General features: G+C 36.9%; 1 protein-coding gene across 1 annotated transcript in view; it reads right to left on the bottom strand.

Moving 5' to 3' along the window:
• Positions 1-1,696: 1,696 nt before the first annotated feature.
• Positions 1,697-26,287, bottom strand: part of LOC138319204 (codanin-1-like) — a 57,137-nt gene continuing 32,546 nt past the window's right edge. The window contains exons 20-27 of the mRNA XM_069262187.1: positions 14,754-14,836; positions 9,943-10,088; positions 9,060-9,256; positions 8,537-8,635; positions 6,581-6,644; positions 5,871-6,016; positions 4,982-5,089; positions 1,697-2,177 (exon numbers count right to left, since the gene is read on the bottom strand). Coding sequence (XP_069118288.1) covers positions 1,803-2,177; positions 4,982-5,089; positions 5,871-6,016; positions 6,581-6,644; positions 8,537-8,635; positions 9,060-9,256; positions 9,943-10,088; positions 14,754-14,836 — 1,218 coding nt within the window. The 3' untranslated portion in view covers positions 1,697-1,802. The remainder of the gene's footprint in view (positions 2,178-4,981; positions 5,090-5,870; positions 6,017-6,580; positions 6,645-8,536; positions 8,636-9,059; positions 9,257-9,942; positions 10,089-14,753; positions 14,837-26,287) is intronic.

The following is a 26,287-nucleotide window of genomic DNA, read 5'->3' on the forward strand; positions in this document are numbered from 1 at the left end:
CGACCACCAGCCTTTCTATATTAAAGTAGGTACTGATGGCCCAGAGGTAAACTGATACCGACACACCAGCCTTTCTACATATATACTAAGTAGGTACTGATGGCCCCAGAGGTAAACTGATACCGACCACCAGCCTTTCTACATACTAAGTAGGTACTGATGGCCCCAGAGGTAAACTGATACCGACCACCAGCCTTTCTACATACTAAGTAGGTACTGATGGCCCCAGAGGTAAACTGATACCGACCACCAGCCTTTCTACATACTAAGTAGGTACTGATGGCCCCAGAGGTAAACTGATACCGACCACCAGCCTTTCTACATATTAAAGTAGGTACTGATGGCCCCAGAGGTAAACTGATACCGACCACCAGCCTTTCTACATACTAAGTAGGTACTGATGGCCCCAGAGGTAAACTGATACCGACCACCAGCCTTTCTACATACTAAGTAGGTACTGATGGCCCCAGAGGTAAACTGATACCGACCACCAGCCTTTCTACATACTAAGTAGGTACTGATGGCCCCAGAGGTAAACTGATACCGACCACCAGCCTTTCTACATACTAAGTAGGTACTGATGGCCCAGAGGTAAACTGATACCGACCACCAGCCTTTCTACATACTAAGTAGGTACTGATGGCCCCAGAGGTAAACTGATACCGACCACCAGCCTTTCTACATACTAAGTAGGTACTGATGGCCCCAGAGGTAAACTGATACCGACCACCAGCCTTTCTAACATTACTAAGTAGGTACTGATGGCCCCAGAGGTAAAACTGATACCGACCACCAGCCTTTCTACATACTTAGTAGGTACTGATGGCCCCAGAGGTAAACTGATACCGACCACCAGCCTTTCTACATATTAAGTAGGTACTGATGGCCCCAGAGGTAAACTGATACCGACCACCAGCCTTTCTACATACTTAAGTAGGTACTGATGGCCCCAGAGGTAAACTGATACCGACCACCAGCCTTTCTACATACTAAGTAGGTACTGATGGCCCCAGAGGTAAACTGATACCGACCACCAGCCTTTCTATATACTAAGTAGGTACTGATGGCCCCAGAGGTAAACTGATACCGACCACCAGCCTTTCTACATACTAAGTAGGTACTGATGGCCCCAGAGGTAAACTGATACCGACCACCAGCCTTTCTACATACTAAGTAGGTACTGATGGCCCCAGAGGTAAACTGATACCGACCACCAGCCTTTCTACATACTAAGTAAGTACTGATGGCACCAGAGGTAAACTGATACCGACCACCAGCCTTTCTACATACTAAGTAAGTACTGATGGCACCAGAGGTAAACTGATAAGTATGCTACATACAACTAAAATGGCTGTGGATATGGTGTGTGGGGAGCACCTTATGGAAATCCATGGAATCAATTCAGAATCAAAAAGAAGGTGGTAATGTTAATTTAGCACTTCATAAACACATCTCTTTACAAAATGGGTGAAAGAAAAGTATTAATAATGCATTGCTAATTGTGTTACATTCAATAATTTCTATTTTTTATTTTTTTATTTTTTTTTTATTGCATAACTTGTTCATGAGAATCAATCGTGTATTCTCCTCACCAACAATTATTTCTGTAAATAATTACTTTACACTGCCTCATGCTTATTCACGAATTCAGAAATGTGCCGGTCAGAAAATTGATTAAGTGATCACACAGGTCAAACTGAATTCCAACTATGTTTAATTCCATATGCATGGAATCACCTTGGCACGGGTGATACATGGACAGGTTTGTGGTAAAGTGGCTTATGAGTGGAGGCTCATATAACTTATTCATTTTGATAACTTAAGTTTTCTTTTACTGTCTCCTTAACAATATCCAGTTTGCTTGCATCTCCTTGTTTCACAGTTAAACCCTTTGATGAATCAACAGATAGCACAGTGACTCCAGTAGACTTGACTGCTGGCTTTGTGTTCACCACAGACTGGTCTGTACATTCTAGTCCTACATGAACATCTTGTTGATACACAATCTGACTAGAACACAGAAGTTTAGACGTTTTGGTAATATGGTCAGCTAATGAAGAATTGTCCCCAGTCAGCTGATACATCCAATCTAGTGTGTCTGAAAGGGGCAACGCAGACGGACCCTGGAAGTGCTCCACTACCTCACATATACACCAGCTCAGATATCTCACGTCGTCCTGTAATATAAAACATGGAAATCACATCATTTAATACACAAGCTCAGATATCTTATGTCGTCCTGTAATATAAAACATGGAAATCACATCATTTAATACACCAGTTCAGACATCACATGTCGTCCTGTAATATAAAACATGGAAATCACTGACACATCATTTAATACAACAGCTCAGATATCTCACCTCATCCTGTAATATAAAACATGGAAATCACATCATTTATTACACCAGCTCAGATATCTCAGGTCTTCCTGTAATATAAAACATGGAAATCACATCATTTAATACACCAGCTCAGATATCTCACGTCGTCCTGTAATATAAAACATGGAAATCACATCATTTAATACACCAGCTCAGATATCTCACGTCGTCCTGTAATATAAAACATGGAAATCACATCATTTAATACACCAGCTCAGATATCTCACGCCGTCCTGTAATATAAAACATGGAAATCACATCATTTAATACACCAGCTCAGATATCTCAGGCCGTCCTGTAATATAAAACACGGAAATCACATCATTTAATACACCAGCTCAGATATCTCACGCCGTCCTGTAATATAAAACATGGAAATCACATCATTTAATACACCAGCTCAGATATCTCACGCCGTCCTGTAATATAAAACATGGAAATCACATCATTTAATACACCAGCTCAGATATCTCACGTCGTCCTGTAATATAAAACATGGAAATCACATCATTTAATACACCAGCTCAGATATCTCACGTTGTCCTGTAATATAAAACATGTAAATCACATCATTTAATACACCAGCTAAAGATATCTACTGCCGTCCTGTAATATAAAACACGGAAATCACATCATTTAATACACCAGCTCAGATATCTCACGTCGTCCTGTAATATAAAACATGGAAATCACATCATTTAATACACCAGCTCAGATATCTCACGTCGTCCTGTAATATAAAACATGGAAATCACATCATATAATACACCAGCTCAGATATCTCACGTTGTCCTGTAATATAAAACACGGAAATCACATCATTTAATACACCAGCTCAGATATCTCACATCGTCCTGTAATATAAAACATGGAAATCACATCATTTACTGCCGTTCTATCATAAGATTGCACGATTGTGTTACAGTACTAGTGTATCAACTCACTGTAGTAGATTATATCGCTACATGGTACAGGTGAAGTGTCTATGTAACACGCATTGTGATTGGCTGAAGTGTGTATATAAAGAAACGTTACACAATGCAACCTATTTGTGCAATCGGGACGTTGTAAGTACGTCGAAACAATCACAAATGTTCATAGATAAACATCTGAAAAATTAATATTTGTAAAATAGAAGTATTACGCTGTAAAAATAAATAACGCTGATATATAGAATTCGCGCTGTAATATACATGACTGTTGGGTGGTTTTTTCCGTAGTACACTTAGCACATGTGACGAACTTGACTGACAGAGTTTCCTGAAATAGCTGTTGTAAATATATAAATAAGATGATTGAAAAAAAAAAATCAAACATGGAAAGAGATAACACACAATCAGGTTATACTAGCTGTAGAAGAATACATAATATTGATTTTTAAAAACATGATAATACTGGTACCGTTAATGAATAAATATGAAGGTCAAGAAGAAATTATCTGCTAAAACAACTGTTCAGTTTCATAATTATGGTAAGGTATATATAAAATGTCAATTTAACTCTGAATTTGAACTTTATACTGAATAAAAAAGTGTGGAAGTACTAAAAATCGTCGATCGCCAAGCTGCCAACGCGTGCATATTATAAGTTACCGGTAAGTTACATGTGTGTTTGCACATGTGTAACGATACGTTACTCTTTTAATCTCGCCAAAATTAGAAGCGGTTCAACCGATCACAGCCAAAATTAGAAGCAGTCCTCAACCGATCATATGTCGACATGTCAAAGCCACGAACCGATCTAAAAGTACGCGAAAGGGTAGTGAAAATGTACAATGATGGCATGGGGTGTACTATGGAAATATATCTAAAGCGGCCGACGTTTGTAAATCCACCTGTCGGAAACATCGCAAAGTTGTGCGAGGAACAGCATGGTTCTCTGCTTCCACGTGTTCGGTCTATCATGACACCAACAAAGGTCAGTGAAGAAGTTGTTAAATTCGTCGAATATCGGAAGAAAATGAGACCAAGCATGGCAGGCTAAAAAAAAAAAGCTTTACTGTGCACACACGTTTTTCTCTTCTATTTTTAGATCAACTCAGCCAATCACAATGCGTGTTACATAGGCACTTCACCTGTAACATGTAGCGATGTAATCTACTACAGTGAGTCGATACACTAGTACTGTAACACAATCGTGCAATCTTATGATAGAACGGCAGTAATACACCAGCTCAGATATCTCACGCCATCCTGTAATATAAAACATGGAAATCACATCATTTAATACACCAGCTCAGATATCTCAGGTCGTCCTGTAATATAAAACATGGAAATCACATCATTTAATACACCAGCTCAGATATCTCACGCCGTCCTTTAATATAAAACATGGAAATCACATCATTTAACACACCAGCTCAGATATCTCACATAGTCCTGTAATATAAACCACGGAAATCACATCAATCCTTGCTCTCAAAGGGTTTCACCATATGTACCAGAAAATAGGATATTGAATTTTAGCCACCCTATATTTTCGCCATTGAGGAGGAAAATTTGAAATTAAAACCATGTACAGTTTCATTCAATAGGTTTCCTTGTCTAACAGCTGTTAACCACTTGAAACATTATATACAAATTTGGACATCTATTCACCTGTATAGCCTGTAGAGTGCTATGACACATCTTCTGGAGCTGTCCAAATGACAGAAGGCCATCTTCTAATAGTCGGATCAATACACGGCTGTACACTGTCCATGTTAGCTGTAAGGAAATATCAATATAGTTATCAATATAGTCGGATCAATACACGGCTGTACACTGTCTATGTTAGCTATTAGGAAATATCAATAAAGTTATCAATATAGTTGGATCAATACATGGCTGTACACTGTCTATGTTAGCTGTAAGGAAATATCAATATAGTTATCAATATAGTCAGATAAACACACAGCTGTACACTGTCTATGTTAGCTATAAGGAAATATCAATAAAGTTATCAATATAGTCGGATCAATACATGGCTGTACACTGTCCATGTAAGCTATTAGGAAATATCAATATAGTTATCAATATAGTCGGATCAACACACCGCTGTACACCGTCTATGTTAGCTATTAGGAAATATCAATAAAGTTATCAATATAGTCAGATCAACACACAGCTGTACACTGTCTATGTTAGCTATTAGGAAATATCAATAAAGTTATCAATATAGTTGGATCAACACATGGCTGTACACCGTCTATGTTAGCTATTAGGAAATATCAATAAAGTTATCAATATAGTCGGATCAATACATGGCTGTACACTGTCTATGTTAGCTATTAGGAAATATCAATAAAGTTATCAATATAGCCGGATCAACACAAGGCTGTACACTGTCTATGTTAGTTATAAGGAAATATCAATATAGTTATCAATATAGTCAGATCAATATATGGCTGTACACTGTCTATGTTAGCTATTTGCTAATTTTATGGCTATACCATGTATCTTCAAGGTAGATATAAATGAACAATTAAATACCAGACACGTAACCTACCTGAGGATTACTACAACAGTTCATCAGAAAAACTACTCGTGGACAGAGGAAGCCTTGTAATGGAGTGACCTTTTCTAGGTGTGTCCTCCACAAGGTATGGAACACTTCAAGTTTATCATTTGGCCACTGGTCAGGAAAGCGTTGGACTGAAATCATTCATCATAGCAGATACATCATTCATACATTCCATTTCAAAGGTCTTTATTGCTATGCAGTGTTTAATAAGATATTTTTCTTTCTTTCAGATTTTACATCTAAAAGAAAAGAGTCAAAATGAATATAATCTACTTTGAACACCAGCTTTTATAATATTGAATTGTGACTGGATACAGTTGAGCATGCTGGTACAATATTAAATCAGTGTTGTTGTGTATACCTGGTAAGTTGTGTAACACTAAACTAAATAGAAAGGCATTTAAATACAGACCTATTATACAGGTTGTAAGATTAATTTCAGGCTCTAGTACAAGACATCAATCTCTTTTTGGAGATTAAGTATAGATTTTTAATTTAAGCATGATAGTTCTCTCATTTGACAATATGGAAAATCAAAATTCTCTTGGAGTAAATCTATTTAACCATCAAACTAATGTTTCAAAAATGTGAACATCAAAGTTGTGCTGGACAAATATCTGAGATATAATAATGATTGGTGATTATAAATGCTGAGTATTTTACAGAACACTTGTGTTATGTGTCTAGACTCCTACCTAAGGCGAGGCACAGATCTAGGACCAGCTGGCCGTATGCTACATAAACACCAGGCAGGACATCCTGTAAACAAACCATACATTCATACTATCACAATTTAAATCATGAAATACACATAGCTCTGTGATAATCAAAGTGCATGTTTAGTTATTGCATTTGGTATCAATTGGCAGGCTTTTTCTCATCTTTTTCTGCCATCTCCGCCTATTCGAATACCCCGGTTATTCGAATATTTTCGACTGGAAAATGCATAATTCAAATAAGCGGAATCCTCTGTACTTATGACAACTAGAGGCCCAGAAGGGCCTGTATTGTTCACCTGGTTTGTAATGCCAATGTTCTGCATACAGGTTCATTGTTTGTTTTTCTTGAAGAAATTAAAATATTTACCTTTAATTTCCCTATTGGGCCCCCCACCTCCTGCCCCCTGGGAGTCAGAGCCAAAAATTATACAAACTCTGCTCCCCTTCCCCAGAGGATGTTTCTGGCCAAATTTGGTTACAATCCATGTAGAACTCTATGACTAGTAGCGATTTATAGGATTTAACTCTATTTTCCCTATTGGGCCTTGCCCCTCCTGCCCCTGGGTGGTAAGAGCTAAAATTTATACAAACTCTGTTCCCCTTCCCGAAAGGATGTTTCTGGCCAAATTTGGTTAGAATCCATGCGGAACTCAAGGTTCATACAGAAATCAAGATATGAAATTCAAGGCTTTTCAAGGCCTTTTCAAGGCTTTTGATGATAAAATTCAAGGCACTTATAACCATATTATAACCATAAGAATTTCATATTGACAAGAAAATAAAAATGTTTCTTTCATTCTTCTCACATTAATCCTTTATATTGATGATATCTGGCGAATTTGCAGACAATTTTAAGTGAACAAATAATTTGGGAAATTTCAATCTAACCATCACATCATTGTCAAATAAAAACTAGAAAGCCATACTCTTAGTCTTCCGTTATAACTTCAATTTGCTTGAACAAGATTGACATTACAGATGCTTCAATTCCTCTACTTTCCCATACATCACTATATCAAACTAATAACCATCCCTCTCTCATCCTCTCTCAACATCTGTAAGAAATTCCTGATCTTTTGGAGATTGTACCATCTCAAAATACAGATATTTAATTATGATTTTACCATCTCAAATTGCCTATCTTTAACTATAATTTGCCTTGAACAATATCTAAAGAAAACCATTAAACTAATCCAATTCACTGTCAGAATTTAATATGATATCAAAATGCAGTCATCATTATTGTCCTCACCTTCTGATGTTAGCCAGGCTCCCCGCCATGTTTTGTAGCTGGTTAGTGATGCTCAGTTATCTGTCTATATCTTATATATAATTATTACTTAACCCCTCATAAATAACAAACCCACAGAAGACCCTGATTCTATTTTTTATGGATAATGATAAAACCAGCTGTGTTCCGAGTATCATATTACCGATAACAGGTGGTACATTCTAGAAACTCCACAAACGTCATTTTCATGTCAATATGCCGTGATAAGCGTGGTAAGGGTGAAGAAATTTTTTAATGATTTTTCTGCAATTAACCACCAAAATAAAAAGATATCTGTGATAGATTAAGTAAATTCAAGGCCTATAATTATGTTTTCAAGGATATACGACCATTTTTCAAGGCCTTTCAAGGCCATATATCAATTTCAAGGCCTTTCAAGGCAGACACTCAAAATTCAAAGGCTTTTCAAGCCTGTGCGAACCCTGTCATATGACCAGTAGTGTTTTAAAGGAAATGTTGACGAACGACGGATGCCGCGCCATGACATAAGCTCACCGGCCCTTTGGGCCAGGTGAGCTAACAATAATCATTGTAACATTGTTTTGGACCAAGTGTCACACCTTCAATCCCTACCTAAACTATTTTGTACCAATCTGTATACTAATTTTGATTTTTGCCTAGTATTTCAGTACTGTACACACCTGTCTTGTCTTGATCACAGTTTGTACTTGGGATATCACAGCCTTAATTTCCTCTTCATCAGGCATCTCAGGTCCAAATGTTACATCCCTTACCACTAGCTGTGGGCAAACAGTCATTTGTTATGTAAGTCAGTTTCTGAGTAAACCATGGTTTTGGAAACAAAAACAGATCAAGTCATATGTATGATTATTAGTCTTGCAATTCTTATAATTACTCAACAATCCGGTTACATTCTGAGGTATAACCCCAAAATTCTTCATTTTTAACTGTCCTGACTGATGCAAAAATCAAACTGACCAAATATCAGAAAACTACTTCAAAGATAAATTGTGAAAAGTCTTAACTTCAAAACTATCTATAAAGAGATTACCAAAATTTGCACCATTTTTGATTGGCTAAACAAAAGTTCAGATCAAAAGTTAAGCATGATCTTGGAGCCAGGTGTTTTTCGGGTACATTATGTTTCAGTGCAGTATTCACACATACCCTAATGTAACTTGGCACATATTAGTACAATCTTACCTTGAATGCTATAAGGATATCCGAGGGACTCGGGGCGCTGTCATCATGCTCTTTAGCTATGACATCCACACATCCTTCTGCCTCTGTGCTACTGCCTAAAACACCTACTTCAGTCGGCTCATTAGGCTTCTGCTGTGTCAGCATACAAGTTTTGAGGATGCGCTCTAACTCTGTCTGTAGCTCAATCTGGTACATAGCTGTTAAGGATATCAACATATCAAGGACATAAAGACACTGTATCATATTCTCTTCACTGAACAAGAGTTACATGAAACTTTCTATCTTGCATTTACCATTTATGTAGTTGTTAAATTAATTTGCCTCTCAAAATTGGACCTGAAAACAAAACTTTCAGAAGTCATTACAATGTTGTTGTGATGTCATTGCGTTGTTGTTGTGATGTCATTGCAATGTTTTTGTGATGTCATTGCGTTGTTGTTGTGATATCATTGCAATGTTGTTGTGATGTCATCGCATTGTTGTTGTGATGTCATTGCATTGTTGTTGTGATGTCATTGCGTTGTTGTTGTGATATCATTGCAATGTTGTTGTGATGTCATTGCATTGTTGTTGTGATGTCATTGCATTGTTGTTGTGATGTCATTGCATTGTTGTTGTGATGTCATTGCATTGTTGTTGTGATGTCATTGCAATGTTGTTGTGATGTCATTGCATTGTTGTTGTGATGTCATTGCATTGTTGTTGTGATGTCATTGCGTTGTTGTTGTGATATCATTGCATTGTTGTGATGTCATTGCGTTGTTGTTGTGATATCATTGCATTGTTGTGATGTCATTGCATTGTCACAGCAACATCATACAATCATTGAGAACATGATCTCATGCAGCACGCCTTTTCTCTAAAATGAAAAATTAAAATTGACCTGTAGTGATGTGCTTGTTCATCCATTGCTGCACCTTTTCCACAGTAATACGCAGACCGATCTTTGTTGCGGTGTAGACCACTGTCTGAGTCTGCTCGTCTGGTAGGAGTAAAGTCAGTGCAGCCTCTATCCTGTTTTCACAGTAACTGCAAGTAAAGATACTGTTATGTTGTAGCCATACAAGATTCCTAATCTGTTCACTGTTATCAGTTTCTCATTTTTACTGTTAAAACCATTATATTGTTTGATGGTGACTTTTTTTTCTTTTTTTTTTTGGGGGGGGGGGGGGGAATTACAATTATATACAGACAAAAACTTTCTAATATGCACATTATTTCTTATCATAATTATCATTCTCACAATGGTTTTCATTCACACTTAAGAGCTCATCCTCATCAATCATAATTGATCCTCATCAACACACTCAAAATTATCTTTCTCATCAGTCATAGGCAGTCGTCATCATTTCACCAATCAAATCCTTTCATTATTTGCATTTACTCATAATTTTTACCGTTATTCCTCATTTTCATCACTCATCAGCATCATCATGGCCACCAATCATTAATGCTGTCAATGCTCATCACCATCATCATCTTTATTATCATCTCATCATCATGATCATCCATCACCATCATCATTATTCACCATTAATAACTTATCTTCATTTTCATAATGACTCATCATTATCAAAAACCTCATAGGTTCAATCAAATCTTCCTAGTAATAATAATTAATATTAATTAAGCTGTTGGTATAAATAAAGGTATCACACAACATTCATACCACTTACACCACATACACACACATACTCTCGCACATGCATGTACTCACAAATACATATATTGTGGTTCTCTCACATACAAGAATAGTGAGAAATCCTCACTTACATATTCATCTTAACACAAATACACATTAAAAAAGACACGAAAAGGAAAAATAAAACTAAAGTAGTAAACAATAGATAGAGAGAGAAAAGAAGAGAATAGAGATAAAGACTGGGCTAGAGATAAAAACGGCTAGTTACAACCTTTGGTATTTTTTCCATTAAAGCCACATAATCTGTATCTTTCAGGGTCCGTAAAACAAACAATGACAAGATATGGTGTAATAGCCCTAAAAAGTTATTAACTTTCCCCAAATTACAAGTCTAGAAAGTTAAGATGTCCAAAGATATAAATATGCAAAATTTTATTTTAGACTTATGAGCGGTCCGACAGAAAGTCCAAAGTTACCGCCTCCAAAGCTTAGAAATGATACTTTGCACGTGTCCGGAAATAAAAGTTGTTTACCGCAATGGAGCGAGCTTTGCAGTGAAAGCACGCCTGCTTAGAATCAACTGTTGATTCGAAGTGAATAAGGAGATTATTTAAACTAAAACATGTTGTGAATTGCTGAGAATATTATGTGAAAACGAATTCGAGCTATGACAACAACTATAATTTGTGAATGATCTACCAAAACCACATAAACTGACTTCTCTTCGTCTCTATAAGGTGAGTGGGGCCCCGAAGGGGTAACAGTTATATTCTATTTATTTGTTTGGTCGCTTTTTGGAATCGGTACCATAGTAAAATAGATATTAGAAATCAGGCAAAGTGTTCATAAATTGGGGAACATATAACAGATTTAATCTTGGATTACAACAGAAGCATACATAGAGTAGTATTATACGCGTTTCCCTAAAAGATGATCGCATTCTTCAGTGTTATGTACGATATAGGCCTACATGTAGCTACTGTTACAGCGTCAGGAGTGTGATATCTTTTCCGTTATCCTATCTGCTGGTCTTAAATTCTTAATTATATAAAATTCACACCAATACATCACAAGTGGTGTAAGTAAGGAATAGTAATTGACTTTTTACAATATGTAATATGTACATTGTATTATATCCAATATATTTAGGCTACATAAATTCTGGCACTAATTAGTACCATTATTCTTCACATGAAAATGCCTAGACCTCTGTAATTCAAGAAATGACTAACTTAGTATCTAGTGAGGTTTGATTTTGATAAACGTGTTCAAAAAATGTGTAATTGTTATAAGTTTGTGTTTGACAGAAAACAATTGGAACTAGTTTGATTTACATGTAGGCTTTCACTGAAGGAATATGTACATGCATGTATACAGTATTCATCTATGTACATAACTGACATTTACTCCACATTTTCTTTATAGAATATAAGGGACCTTCAACCAGATGACAGAAGTGCAAGATGTGATGGCAGCTCGCCCAAAAATAAAAGGGAAAAACAACTACATGTATCTCTGACAAAACTGACAGTAAAAAATAGAGTCTGTTTGTTATGTACCCATTATGAACCAGAAAGAAATTATTTTCAAGAAGGAAGGACAGAAAAAACCTAGCATAATTCTTTACTATTATCACCAGGATATTTTCAAATTATTCATTTCTTCTTCACACAAATGAAAAAAGGAATAATAATGATTATTGCATGTTTACACACCTAGTGTGTATAACTTTTGAATAATTTATATGGGACAAGGATGTAATTCTAATTTATGAATAATAAACCAATTAAAATAATATATGTCATTTGTCTGAGTTGTTTAATTATGTAGTGTTCATTTCAGAAATGTTCAAATACAGAAAATAAATAGCAAACAAGACTGGAGCTAGATCAAAGGTTATTTGGGTCAAAAGTCAGTGTCAAATCTCAAGATATTGGCTCTATAGATATACATATATCCCTATGTGTAATAAAAAAATCTTGTTGTTGTGTAATACACAGATTGCACATATATATAAGAATATCCATATATCTGTAGAGACAATAGCCTGTGATGCATGTTGTTAAATTGCATTATTCATTTTTGACTATTTTAAGTTGCAAAGTTTTGATTGATTTAGAAAGGAATAGACTGACAAATAACTTCTAATTAGTCCAGGTCAATCAAGGTCTACATGTACAAGCTCTTAGCAACTTCACATAATTAGTGTTTGGAGCAAGATCACACTAAAGGAATTAGGATTGCTTGAATATATAAAGATAAACTAACAAAATACAACTAATAAAGTTAGTTTTTCCACCAGGTTAGACTATATACATACTAAAAAATGAATTTTACTGCAATTACTCTGATGACATGATAATCACATGCTATGGTCAGCTTATTTGCTACTGGATGTTATTTTGAACTCCAGTCATTTTTCTATTGACTTAAAATTCAATGCACAATATGTGTACATGACACTATACAATGCATTTGAATGTGCTATTTGTGCATGAATATGATTGTATAAGAAACATCTAGGTCTTTTATTATGCATGTTTCTGATTCATTTGATTCAGAGGCAAATTCACGGCTGGACATCATATTATATGGTAGCTATATGGTTCATTGGCAAGCTATCATGTACATCACAAATTTAACTAAGGGAGCTGTCTTCATTATCTACACAGAAAATATGTACATAATTGCATGTTAGACATTCAGAACTTTTAACACACATTAAACCGCCTTATTGCAACCTCAACCCCATTCTTTCTTTTATTTTTTTTTTTTGTAATTTTCTGTAATCCTTGAAATCATATAACCAAATGTTTATAGTTTCACAAGAAATTAATTTATCATCATGTTTTTAACGAACATGGAGCTTTTCCAACAAAAATATCAGAAATATACATACATGTATAAAGTTTTATACTCGTTTATGGCGGTACATGGTGATTTTTTTATCACACATAGATATATGTATACATATATACACATATGACTTTGAACAAAATTCATATAATGTCAAGTTTGCTCTCCGTGCTTATGTTACTTGATTTATTAATGTATTTCATTTTGACCTTAATAAAACAAATGGTTATCCAAGGCAAGTAAAATATCGTCGGAGGTAGATAACCATTTTTGTCTCTAACTAGTACGATGTATCTTGTCTATATAATTATTTAGCAATACGATTATTTATATATCTGGTACATTTTTGTACAATTCATTATCTAGTCTAATACTATACAAAGTTTAAATACCGTTCCAACAAAAATCGCTCCGGTGGCCCCCGGAAATTAGGCAAAGCATAGTCAACCGATCGCCGTATTGTAAACACTCAAAATAACCGAATGGAACTATGTGTACACGACGATAATGTACATATATTGTTCTGGGGGACTTTTTAACTTCACCACATAACAAAACATTCATATGTTCATGATAAGTAACAAGTTCTTCCGTAGAAGTTCCTGCTAACATGAACGACACACTTTTGACTGGGCACGCCATTTCGTTTGCTCTGGAAAGTCACGTGATCGTATAAGCATTGAAAATGGCGCGGTATGCATATTCAAACACTCTGGATATCGAATTTTTAATCATTAATTTCTTTTGAACTTGGGACTTTTTTAGTGTGTAATTAGGGGAAAGTTGATAATTTTTATAATATATGTACCCTAGTTTTCTTTTGTTGATTTACGGACCCTGAAAGATACGGATTATGCGGCTTTAATGTGACAATTATACGTTGTGAACATGAATGGTGCATGGTATTGATAAGATATATGTGTTAGACTTTTAAGAATACGAAAATAAATAAAATGAAATGAAATTATCAATCATAATCAAGTTTATGAATATGCCTGCCCTTGTATAATATATACATACCATTATGTAATATGTACCAGTATAAGTATATATAAGAAAAAACAAAAACAAAAACAAATCTATCCCTAGCAGTAGCTGCGAAAGCGCTAGGGATTACAGATTTGATTAGTTTTTTGTTTTTTTTTCATATTTTATTCCATCGCAAGGATATACTACATTTTATTGTTACTACTGACCTTTCAACCTCTGTACCAGATATGGCCTTGACCTGTTGGACACAATCCTGAGAAATCTTCAGTAACTGGGATTGCAACTTGTCCTGATAACAAAATAAAATAAAGCTTAGATTTTATTGAAAGTATAAATTGCACAGTAACTACTTAAATTGAGATGAAAAGATTATCAATGCTCAGGAGTAACAAGAGGCCCATGGGCCTTAACGGTCATCTGACTCATGGCACAAAACAACAAAGTCACAGTATAAAGTAGTGGTTAACAATTAATATAAACAATACAAGGAACTCCTTAGTTGTTGTAACCCATTCAAGGATTAATATATGGAGTCATATTTTAAAGCCGAATTTCAGCAAAGCTCCCATTTTTTTGACCTCCGCCGTACTATCCCCATGGGTCTTAGCTCGGTCCTTTATAAAATATGATTGTCCTCACCTAAAGTTCCCCCTTCTGAATCAATTAAAACCCATATAGACCAATTTTCATTGAGATCGGAGACTGAACCCGAACACAGGAAGTGGGCCGGCGGCCATCTTGAGATACCAAAATATTTATGAAAATGTTTGCATGTTGCTTGGCATCAATTATAACCCCTATAGACCAATTTTCATTGAGATCAGAGACTGAAACCTTAAAACAGGAAGTGGGCCAGCGGCCATCTTGGAATACCAAAATCTTTACGAAAATGTTTGAATGTTGTTCCGCATCATTTCCTATAGACCAATTCTCATTGAGATCGGAGACCGAAACCTGAAAACAGGAAGTTGGCCAGCTAAAATTAAGAAAATTTGCCCTTTTGGGGCCCACCCCTCAGCTCCAAGGGGTCAGACCAGACTCATTTATATAAAATATGATTGTCCTTCCCCAATGATGTTTCACACCAAATATGGATGAAGTTCATCCAAGGATGGAAGAGGAGTAGGATTTTAAAGCTAAATTTAAGAAAATTTCCCCATTTGGGGCCCCATCCCTCAGCCCCTAGGAGTCAGACCAGGCTCATTTATATAAATTATGATTGTCCTTCCCCAATGATGTTTAACACCAATTATAGATGAAATCCATACATGGATGAAGGAGTAGTAGGATTTTAAAGCTAAAATTAAGAAAATTTGCCCTTTTGGGGCCCCACCCCTCAGCTCCTAGGGGCCGGGCCAAACTCATTTATATAAAATATGATTGTCCTTCCCGAATGATGTTTCAGACCAAATATGGGTGAAATCAATCCAAGGATGAAGGAGGAGTAGGATTTTAAAGCTTAAATTAAGAAAATTTGCCCTTTTGGGGCACCACCCCTCAGCCCCTAGGGGTCGGACCAGGCTCATTTATATAAAATATGATTTTCCTTCCCCAATGATGTTTCACACCAAATATGGATGATATCAATCCAAGGATGAAGGAGGAGTAGGATTTTAAAGCTTAAATTAAGAAAATTTCCCCATTTGGGGCCCTACCCCTCAGCCCCTAGGGGTCAGACCAGACTCAATTTATATAACATATGATTTTCCTTTCCCAATGATGTTTCACACCCAAATATGGATAAAATCCATCCAAGGATGAAGGAGTAGTAGGATTTTAAAGCTAAAATTAAGAAAATTTCTCCATTTTGGGGCCCCCCCTCAGCCCCTAGGGTCGGACCAGGCTCATTTATATAAAACATGATTGTCCTTCCCGAATGATGTTTCACACCAAATATGGGATGAAATCAATCCAAGGATGAAGGAGGAGTAGGAATTTTAAAGCTTAAATTAAGAAAATTTGCCCATTTTGGGCCCCCCCCCTCAGCCCCTAGGGGTCAGACCAGACTCATTTATATATAAAATATGATTGTCCTTCCCCAATGATGTTTCACACTAAATATGGATGAAATCCTTTCACAAGGATGAAGGAGGAGGAGTAGGATTTTTTAAAGCCTAAATTTTAGAAAAATTTCCCCATTTGTGGGCCCCACCCTCTCAGCCCCTAGGAGTCAGACCAGATGCTCATTTATAATAATAATGATTGTCCTTTCCCAATGATGGTTTTCACACCAAATATGGATGAAATCCTCATCAAGGATGAAGGATATAGAGTAGTGGATTTTAAAGCTCAGGTCTCGTAAAATTAAGACCAAAATGTGTGTCACGTCAATGTGTGTGTGTGTGCGCGCACTCCGTGTGTGTTGTGTGTGTGATATCGCTCGCGCTGCTAGATACCAGTGATGATCCTAAGCTCCTCCTCAACTGCTGTCACAACTTCTTTTGTAGACCAAAAATAATGTCCATAGTCATCTTTTTAAAGTTTGGGAAAAAGAAGAATTCACCAGGAGCTAGGTCTGGCTCTACAGCATCCATTGAAACTTTGCATGTGTGGACTCAAGCAATGGAGTTACTCAGCCGGTCTAGCAAGATTGCATAGTTTTCTCCAGTTATTGTACTTCTCTTGAGTAAGAAATCCATCATAAAACACTAGTGTGTTGTGTTCATCACTATGTCAACAGATGATTGAGTCTTCGACGCCTTGGACCCCAGGCCCCTACCAACTGATGACTCAAGCTTTCCATGGCACATAATAATGAATTTAAGTCTCAAGACTAATAAGGCACACAGACGAAAAAAAAAAATCATCTTTTGGCCTAAACACTTCAACAAGGCACTGCATACTGATACTCTTGTTGCCATTTGCTCATTAGGGTCAATTAGCTTGTGAAAACAGATCATAAAAGATTTTTTAAACACTACCATGTGAAATGCCTAATGTCTGCGCTATTTCTTCCACCAAAATTTGCCTATGGGAGTATACAGGATCCTGAACATTCCTACACATTTCTTTGTTGATAACATCCATTATCCATTTGAATTTCTCTACCCAGAATTTAGCCTGAGCATAAGATGGTGCAGAAGGCCAATAAGCATCGCCTTACTCATGAAATTTTAAATACAAGTGCAGTGAACCCGAGATAATCCGGACGCCAATAGTCTTAAAAACTCACGATTCGGATAGAAGTGTCAGGGAACCAATTTCCTTAACGTTATTTATACTCACTAGTCCGGAAATTCGGATTCCGAATCTGGAACTCCATTTTGAGAACGAAATGTAGTTTTCATTAATAAATTCCACAATAATCCGGATGATTTTCTGAAATATGTTTATTTCATATTCATAACATAATACGAAAAAACCTGTAAAATGTAATGAACAAAGTATTTATTTTAGTGCACATACGTTACATAAAAAACCTTTCATCGATTACAAGGTCAAGGGGAGTAACTTGTACATGAAAATTTTAAATTGACTAAGAGCAAGAAATTCGGCAGTCCGGAAAATTTGTAATCGGGAATGAAGGTGTCCAGATTATGGAGGGTCCACTGTACCAAATTAGAGCACTGTACTTAACTTTAGATGAAAAACATGCCTTTGTATGACTATCATGAGTGACATTTAGTATTTAAGAAAGGCATGTAATCATGTAGCATGTCGAACATTAAAACAAGATATGAAACTTGTGACTATATCTCAATCAGAAATAAGATGGGCTAGGTATTTATTAACTTGCCCTTATAGAAGTTCTACCATGCCCCCTCCAACTAAGGCTGTTTCAGACCTGGGAACCCTTTTCAGAGCCTATCAGTATTTAGTAAGCTGGTTGTCAGTAGTTTTGCCACACTGTCAGATATTTTTGCATTCACAAATGCCAAGAGGTGCATTAAGGTAAAATTTTAACAAAGCACTTAAATGACACTAACTATGCTCATGTTTTTGCATACATACTCACCATTTAGTTATATCACCAATAAAATTTATAAAGAATAACCAATATCACACTTAATCACACATGTAAAGATAATACTACCTGTATCAGTATACAAATAAAACCTAATTCAATAGAAATACGGATGATTTTCTGAAATATGTTTATTTCATTAAAAATAAATTCTTCATGGTAAAGACTAGAAAATACGTAACACATCAATATAAAGTTCTCAATTCTGATTGGAATTCAACCTGTAAAATGTAATGAACAAAGTATTTATTTTAGTGCACATACGTTACATAAAAAACCTTTCATCGATTACAAGGTCAAGGGGAGTAACTTGTACATGAAAATTTTAAATTGACTAAGAGCAAGAAATTCGGCAGTCCGGAAAATTTGTAATCGGGAATGAAGGTGTCCAGATTATGGAGGGTCCACTGTACCAAATTAGAGCACTGTACTTAACTTTAGATGAAAAACATGCCTTTGTATGACTATCATGAGTGACATTTTAAAAGTATTTAAGAAAGGCATGTAATCATGTAGCATGTCGAACATTAAAACAAGATATGAAAATTGTGACTATATCTCAATCAGAAATAAGATGGGCTAGGTATTTATTGACTTGCCCTTATAGAAGTTCTACCATGCCCCCTCCAACTAAGGCTGTTTCAGACCTGGGAACCCTTTTCAGAGCCTATCAGTATTTAGTAAGCTGGTTGTCAGTAGTTTTGCCACACTGTCAGATATTTTTGCATTCACAAATGCCAAGAGGTGCATTAAGGTAAAATTTTAATAAAGCACTCAAATGACACTAACTATGCTCATGTTTTTGCATACATACTCACCATTTAGTTATATCACCAATAAAATTTATAAAGAATAACCAATATTACACTTAATCACATTTCATCATGTAAAGATAATACTACCTGTATCAGTATACAAATAAAACCTAATTCAATAGAAATACAAAGTAAGAAAATCATGATAGAATATACAGGAAACAAATAAGAAATAATGCAAAATAACTTTTGATTAAATTAAAAATTAAAAATAAATTCTTCTGAGTTGGTAAAGACCTAGAAATGTTCACTAGACCTATACACTGTAACACATCAATATATGACAGTCATAGGCTCAAGTTCTCAATTCAATTCAATTCTTTTATTTCCTTAAGTTTACACCTGATTGGAAGACATAACAAATACACACACATATATATACAATCACATAGCCTAAAGTTTCACTTTTTTTACATGTGAGTAACATACACTCTTTAGGCATTTAGGCATTAAGAATGACAAAAATGCTAGGAATTTTCTTTTCTGCATATGACAGGTCTGGCAACTGGGGTGTAGACGATGGTTTACAGTGGCGTAGGAAGATGAAACGTCATGGGGGGGCAAAGGTCCTCAATATTTTGTAACCCCCCCCCCCCCCCCCCCCCCCCCCCCCCCCCGCCACACCTACAGGAGGAGATTAATTCAACTCCCAACCATATAATATATGCTTTATGTTCATTTTTTATATATCACTAAATTTAATCCTTGTACACATTTATAGACAGTGGGGTCGCTAAAAGGAAATTAACGAATACGCAAATTGGCCGAATTAGCATGTGAGCGTCGAAGGTGCGAGATTTTGGTGTTTTATTAGGGGTCTGAGGGTGACCCCCGGGATGAGTTTTATGTATTTTGATGATTTTGCGATCGCCCGACAGCGCGAGATTTTGGTGTTTGGGGGGTCCGGGGGTCTCCCCCGGGAAAAAAATTACGATTCAGAATGGCTTAGATGATTTTTACGATGCATTTTGATGAATTTGCGAGCGCCCAAAGGCATGAGAATTTGGCGATAGGGGGGTCCGGGGGTCTCCCCCGGGAAAAAAATTACGATTTAGAATGGCTGAGATGAGTTTCACGATGCATTTTGATGAATGTGCAAGCGCCCAAAGGCGTGAGAATTTGGTGTTAGGGGGTTCGGGGGGTCTCCCCCGGGAAAAAATTACGATTAAGAATGGCTGAGATGATTTTTTACGATGCATTTCGATGAATTTGCGAGCGCCCAAAGGCATGAGAATTTGGTGTTAAGGGGGTCCGGGGGTCTCCCCCGGGAAAAAAATTACGATTTAGAATGGCTTTGATGATTTTTACGATGCATTTTGATGAATTTGCGAGCGCCCAAAGGTGCGAGAATTTGGTGTTAGTGGGGTCCGGGGGTCTCCCCTGGGGAAAAAAATTACGATTTAGAATGGCTGAGATGAGTTTTACAATAAAGTTTAATGATTATAAAGCGTTCTTAACATGATAATTTTTCGATTTAAAGCTACCTGCATTTAGAAATGATAATTGTGTCGTCATAATATTACCCTACTCGATCTGAATATACCGGCTTCACACCATCGGCACATTGTTGTGTAACATAAAAAAAAAATGAATTAATTGTCTCGCTAAGACATATAAACAAATTGATCTTTTAAGAGACATTTTTTTAAAATAGCACATAGAATCCCTTGATGGACATTTTTAGTCTAGTTTGTGTGTATTGAATTTTCACTATTTAAGGTTTGACATTATGTGCTTGAACGTTTTAGGAAATGCGCCGCGCAGCGGAAAATTTTCTAGAATGAAGTACGAAAAATGTGTAGGAGGACCCTTTTTTCTTTCAAATAAGCATTTTTAGAAAATTTCAGTCGGCGAAAATGGGGGGGCAAAAAGACATGTTTGCCCCCCCCCGTCCTGGGGAACGGGGGGGCAGTTGCCCCCCCTGCCCCCCCGCTTCCTACGCCCCTGGTTTACTATCAGGCTTTGCTTTGCTCACTACATGCTGGCCAGGGGACTTGGTAGGCTTTGACACTGAAGCCTTCTTGGCCCTTTGGCTTTTGGCCTCTTACTGGTCATACTGTTCCTTAAAATATGCTTTCAAAGGGATCCAGTTATGGAAGAGTCTTTTAAGGCACCTGAAATCATACAAATCACCATAAATAGCACATTGTTAGTTTTCAAAACAGTCCTTACATGTAAACTGTCTAAGAATTATACAATCAAATTTTTAAACAAGTAATAGTCTAATACACAGTCAACAAGACATCAGCAAAATGCCAATTGTGAACAGACTTTCAGACTCTTTATCAAATAAATAAAATTCAAAAATCAAAACGGAAATTTCGATTAGAAAATTATATACCAAGCACTATCATATATGTTTGTTTCTTACCTGCCTATACTCAGCCACCTAGTACATCCATGTATAAGCCACCTAGTACATCCATATTTAAGCCACCTAGTACATCCATGTTTAAGCCACCTAGTGCATCCATGTTTAAGCCACCTAGTACATCCATGTTTTAGCCGCCTACTGCATCCATGTTTAAGCCACCTAGTTCATCCATGTTTAAGCCACCTAGTGCATCCATATTTAAGCCACCTAGTTCATCCATGTTTAAGCCACCTAGTACATCCATGTTTAAGCCATCTAGTGCATCCATGTTTTAGCTGCCTAGTGCATCCATGTTTAAGCCACCTAGTACATCCATGTTTAAGCCACCTAGTACATCCATGTTTAAGCCACCTAGTACATCCATATATAAGCCACCTAGTACATCCATGTTTTAGCCGCCTACTGCAACCATGTTTAAGCACCCTAGTTCATCCATATTTAAGCCACCTAGTTCATCCATGTTTAAGCCACCTAGTACATCCATGTTTAAGCCACCTAGTGCATCCATTTTTAAGCCACCTAGTACATCCATGTTTTAGCCGCCTAGTGCATCCATGTTTAAGCCACCTAGTACATCCATGTTTAAGCCACCTAGTACATCCATGTTTAAGCCATCTAGTACATCCATGTTTAAGCCACCTAGTACATCCATGTTTAAGCCATCTAGTACATCCATGTTTAAGCCACCTAGTACATCCATGTTTAAGCCATCTAGTACATCCATGTTTAAGCCACCTAGTACATCCATGTTTAAGCCACCTAGTACATCCATGTTTAAGCCACCTAGTAAACCATTTATAAGTCACATAGTTCATCCATGTTTTAGCATACGTTTTTGGTCCACATCAAAGATGTCCTGTGAACCTTTAAATTCAGATTTTCTCTTTTCACTTTTATCGAAAAAGAATTAGACATCTACAAGAAGTTCCTCTACTGGTGTAAGGCTTCTGCTGTTTTCTTGGCAGCTATATGGATTAGATGTTGTTTCTCCTTCATAAATGCAAAAACACCTTTCTTCCAGCCAGTCATCATATTAGCATTAATACAACCTCTCGTCCAGGGTATGTTCCTCAGCTCCTCATCCAATAGAAGAAATTTGTTTTCACCTATAATGAAAAATAAGAAGAGATTGTCATTTAAGAAATCAATATCAATTTTTTCATGTGTAATAAAATTTGGTGAAATAAAATTTAAGAAAAAATAATGAAATAACATGACTGATACTATATACAATGTAGCACAGTGCATCGTTCAAACATTGCTTTTACATTGAAAACAAGAGGCCCATGGGCCTTTACGGTCATCTGACTCATGGCACAAAACAACAAAGTCACAGTATAAAGTAGTGGTAAACAATTAATATAAATAATACAAGAACTCCTTAGTTGAATATGTAAGCTTCTGAAATAGGTAAATGGCATTTGTTGAACAAACTTGGTAGCCCTTCATCCATATATGGTTGTAACCCATTCAAGGATTAATATAAGGAGTCAGATTTTAAAGCCAAATTTCAGCTAAGCTCCCAGTTTGGACCTCCGCCGTACTATCCCCATGGGTCTTAGCCTGGTCCTTTATAAAATATGATTGTCCTCACCTAAAGTTCCCCCTTCTGAATCAATTAAAACCCCTATAGACCAATTTTCATTGAGATCTGGAATGAACCCGAACACAGGAAGTGGGCCAGCAGCCATCTTGAAATACCAAAATTTTTACGAAAATGTTTGCATGTTTTTCAGCATCAATTAAAACCCCTATAGACCAATTTTCATTAAGATCAGAGACTGAAACCTTAAAACAGGAAATGGGCCAGCGGCCATCTTGGAATAAAATAATCTTTACGAAAATGTTTGCACGTTGTTCGGCATCAATTAAAACCCCTATAGACCAATTTTCATTGAGATCAGACACTGAAACCTGAAAACAGGAAGTGGGCCAGCAAAATTAAGAAAATTTGCCCTTTTGGGGCCCCACCCCTCAGCCCCTAGGGGTCGGACCAGGCTCATTTATATAAAATATGATTGTCCTTCCCCAATGATGTTTAACACTAAATATAAATGAAATCCATCCAAGGATGAAGGAGGAGTAGGATTTTAAAGCTTAAAATAAGAAAGTTTGCCTTTTGGGGGCCCCATCCCTCAGCCCCTAGGGGTCGGACCAGGCTCATTTATATAAAATATGATTGTCCTTCCCTAATGATGTTTCACACTAAATATGGATGAAATCCATCCAAGGATGAAGGAGGAGTAGGATTTTAAAGCTTAAAATAAACAAATTTGCCCTTTTGGGGCCCCACCCCTCAGCCCCTAGGGGTCAGACCTATCTCAAATATATCAAATATGAATGTACTTACCTAATCATGTTTCACACTTAATATGGATGAAATCCATCCAAGGATGAAGGAGGAGTAGGATTTTAAAGCTTAAAATAAATAAATTTGCCCTTTTGGGGCCCCACCCCTCAGCCCCTTGGGGTCAGACCTATCTCAAATATATCAAGTATGAATGTACTTACCTAATGATGTTTCACACTTAATATGGATGAAATCCATCCAAGGATGAAGGAGGAGTAGGATTTTAAAGCTAAAATAAGAAAATTTGCCCTTTTGGGGCCCCACCCCTCAGCCCCTAGAAGTCGGACCAGGCTCATTTATACAAAATATGATTGTCCTTCCCCAATGATGTTTCAAACCAAATATGGATGAAATCCATCCAAGGATGAAGGAGGAGTAGGATTTTAAAGCTTAAAATAAGAAAATTTGCCCTTTTGGGGCCCCATCCCTCAGCCCCTAGAAGTCGGACCAGGCTCATTTATATAAAATATGATTGTCCTTCCCCAATGATGTTTCAAACCAAATATGGATGAAATCCATCCAAGGATGAAGGAGGAGTAGGATTTTAAAGCTAAAATAAGAAAATTTGCCCTTTTGGGGCCCCACCCCTCAGCCCCTAGGGGTCGGACCAGGCTCATTTATATAAAATATGATTGTCCTTCCCCAATGATGTTTCAAACCAAATATGGATGAAATCCATCCAAGGATGAAGGAGGAGTAGGATTTTAAAGCTAAAATAAGAAAATTTGCCCTTTTGGGGCCCCCCCCCCTCAGGCTCATTTATATAAAATATAATTGTCCTTCCCCAATGATGTTTAACACTAAATATAAATGAAATCCATCCAAGGATGAAGGAGGAGTAGGATTTTAAAGCTTAAAATAAGAAAGTTTTGCCCTTGGGGGCCCCATCCCTCAGCCCCTAGGGGTCTGACCAGGCTCATTTATATGAAATATGATTGTCCTTCCCTAATGATGTTTCACACTTAATATGGATGAAATCCATCCAAGGATGAAGGAGGAGTAGGATTTAAAGCTAAAATAAGAAAATTTGCCGTTTTGGGGCCCCACCCCTCAGCCCCTAGAGGTCGGACCAGGCTCAATTTATACAAAATATGATTGTCCTTCCCCAATGATGTTTCAAACCAAATATGGATGAAATCCATCCAAGGATGAAGGAGGAGTAGGAATTTTTTAAAGCTAAAAAAAAGAAAATTTGCCCTTTTGGGCCCCACCCCTCAGCCCCTAGGGATCGGACCAGGCTCATTTATATATAATATGATTGTCCTTCCCCAATGATGTTTCAAACCAAATATGGATGATATCCATCCAAGGATGAAGGAGGAGTAGGATTTTAAAGCTTAAAATTAAGAAAATTTGCCCTTTTGGTTGCCCCACCCCTCAGCCCCTAGGGTTCGGACCAGGCTCATTTATATAAAATATGATTGTCCTTCCCCAATGATGTTTCAAACCAAATATGGATGAAATCCATCCAAGGATGAAGGAGGAGTAGGATTTTAAAGCTTAAAATTAAGAAAATTTGCCCTTTTGGGCCGCCCCACCCCTCAGCCCCTAGGGGTCAGACCAGGCTCATTTATACAAAATATGATTGTCCTTCCCTAATGAAGTTTCAAACCAAATATGGATGAAATCCATCCAAGGATGAAGGAGGAGTAGGATTTTTAAAGCTTAAAATTAAGAAAATTTGCCCTTTTGGGCCCCACCCCTCAGCCCCTAGGGGTCGGACCAGGCTCATTTATACAAAATATGATTGTCCTTCCCCAATGAGATGTTTCAAACCAAATATGGATGAAAATCCATCCAAGGATGAAGGAGGAGTAGGATTTTAAAGCTAAAATAAGTCAATCCGTAGTCCGTATCTTTAATAGGTAAAATCTGTACTAAATACGGACAATACGTATTAGTTCCCTGGTCTGCTGTTTAATGTGTTTCTTTCTATCAATTTGTCCTTGTTTGAGTTGAAGTGATATTTTGGTTTTAAAATCATATTGGAATTAGTAGTTGGTACAATATTGAGCCAAACAGATACAAGAGGCCCATGGGCCTTAACGGTCATCTGACTATTGGCACAATACAACATGGTCATTTAAAGATTTTAGCCATTTTGACCCCTGTGATCTTGAATGAGGATCAAGGTCATTTTTTTAAAACAAATATGGTAGCCCTTCATCCCAGCATGCCACAGGCCCAATATCAGGTCTCTAGGCCTCTTAGTTATTCACAAGAAGTTGTTTAAAGGA

This window comes from Argopecten irradians, chromosome 3, assembly GCF_041381155.1.
Source record: "Argopecten irradians isolate NY chromosome 3, Ai_NY, whole genome shotgun sequence".
NCBI classification, from domain to species: domain Eukaryota; kingdom Metazoa; phylum Mollusca; class Bivalvia; order Pectinida; family Pectinidae; genus Argopecten; species Argopecten irradians.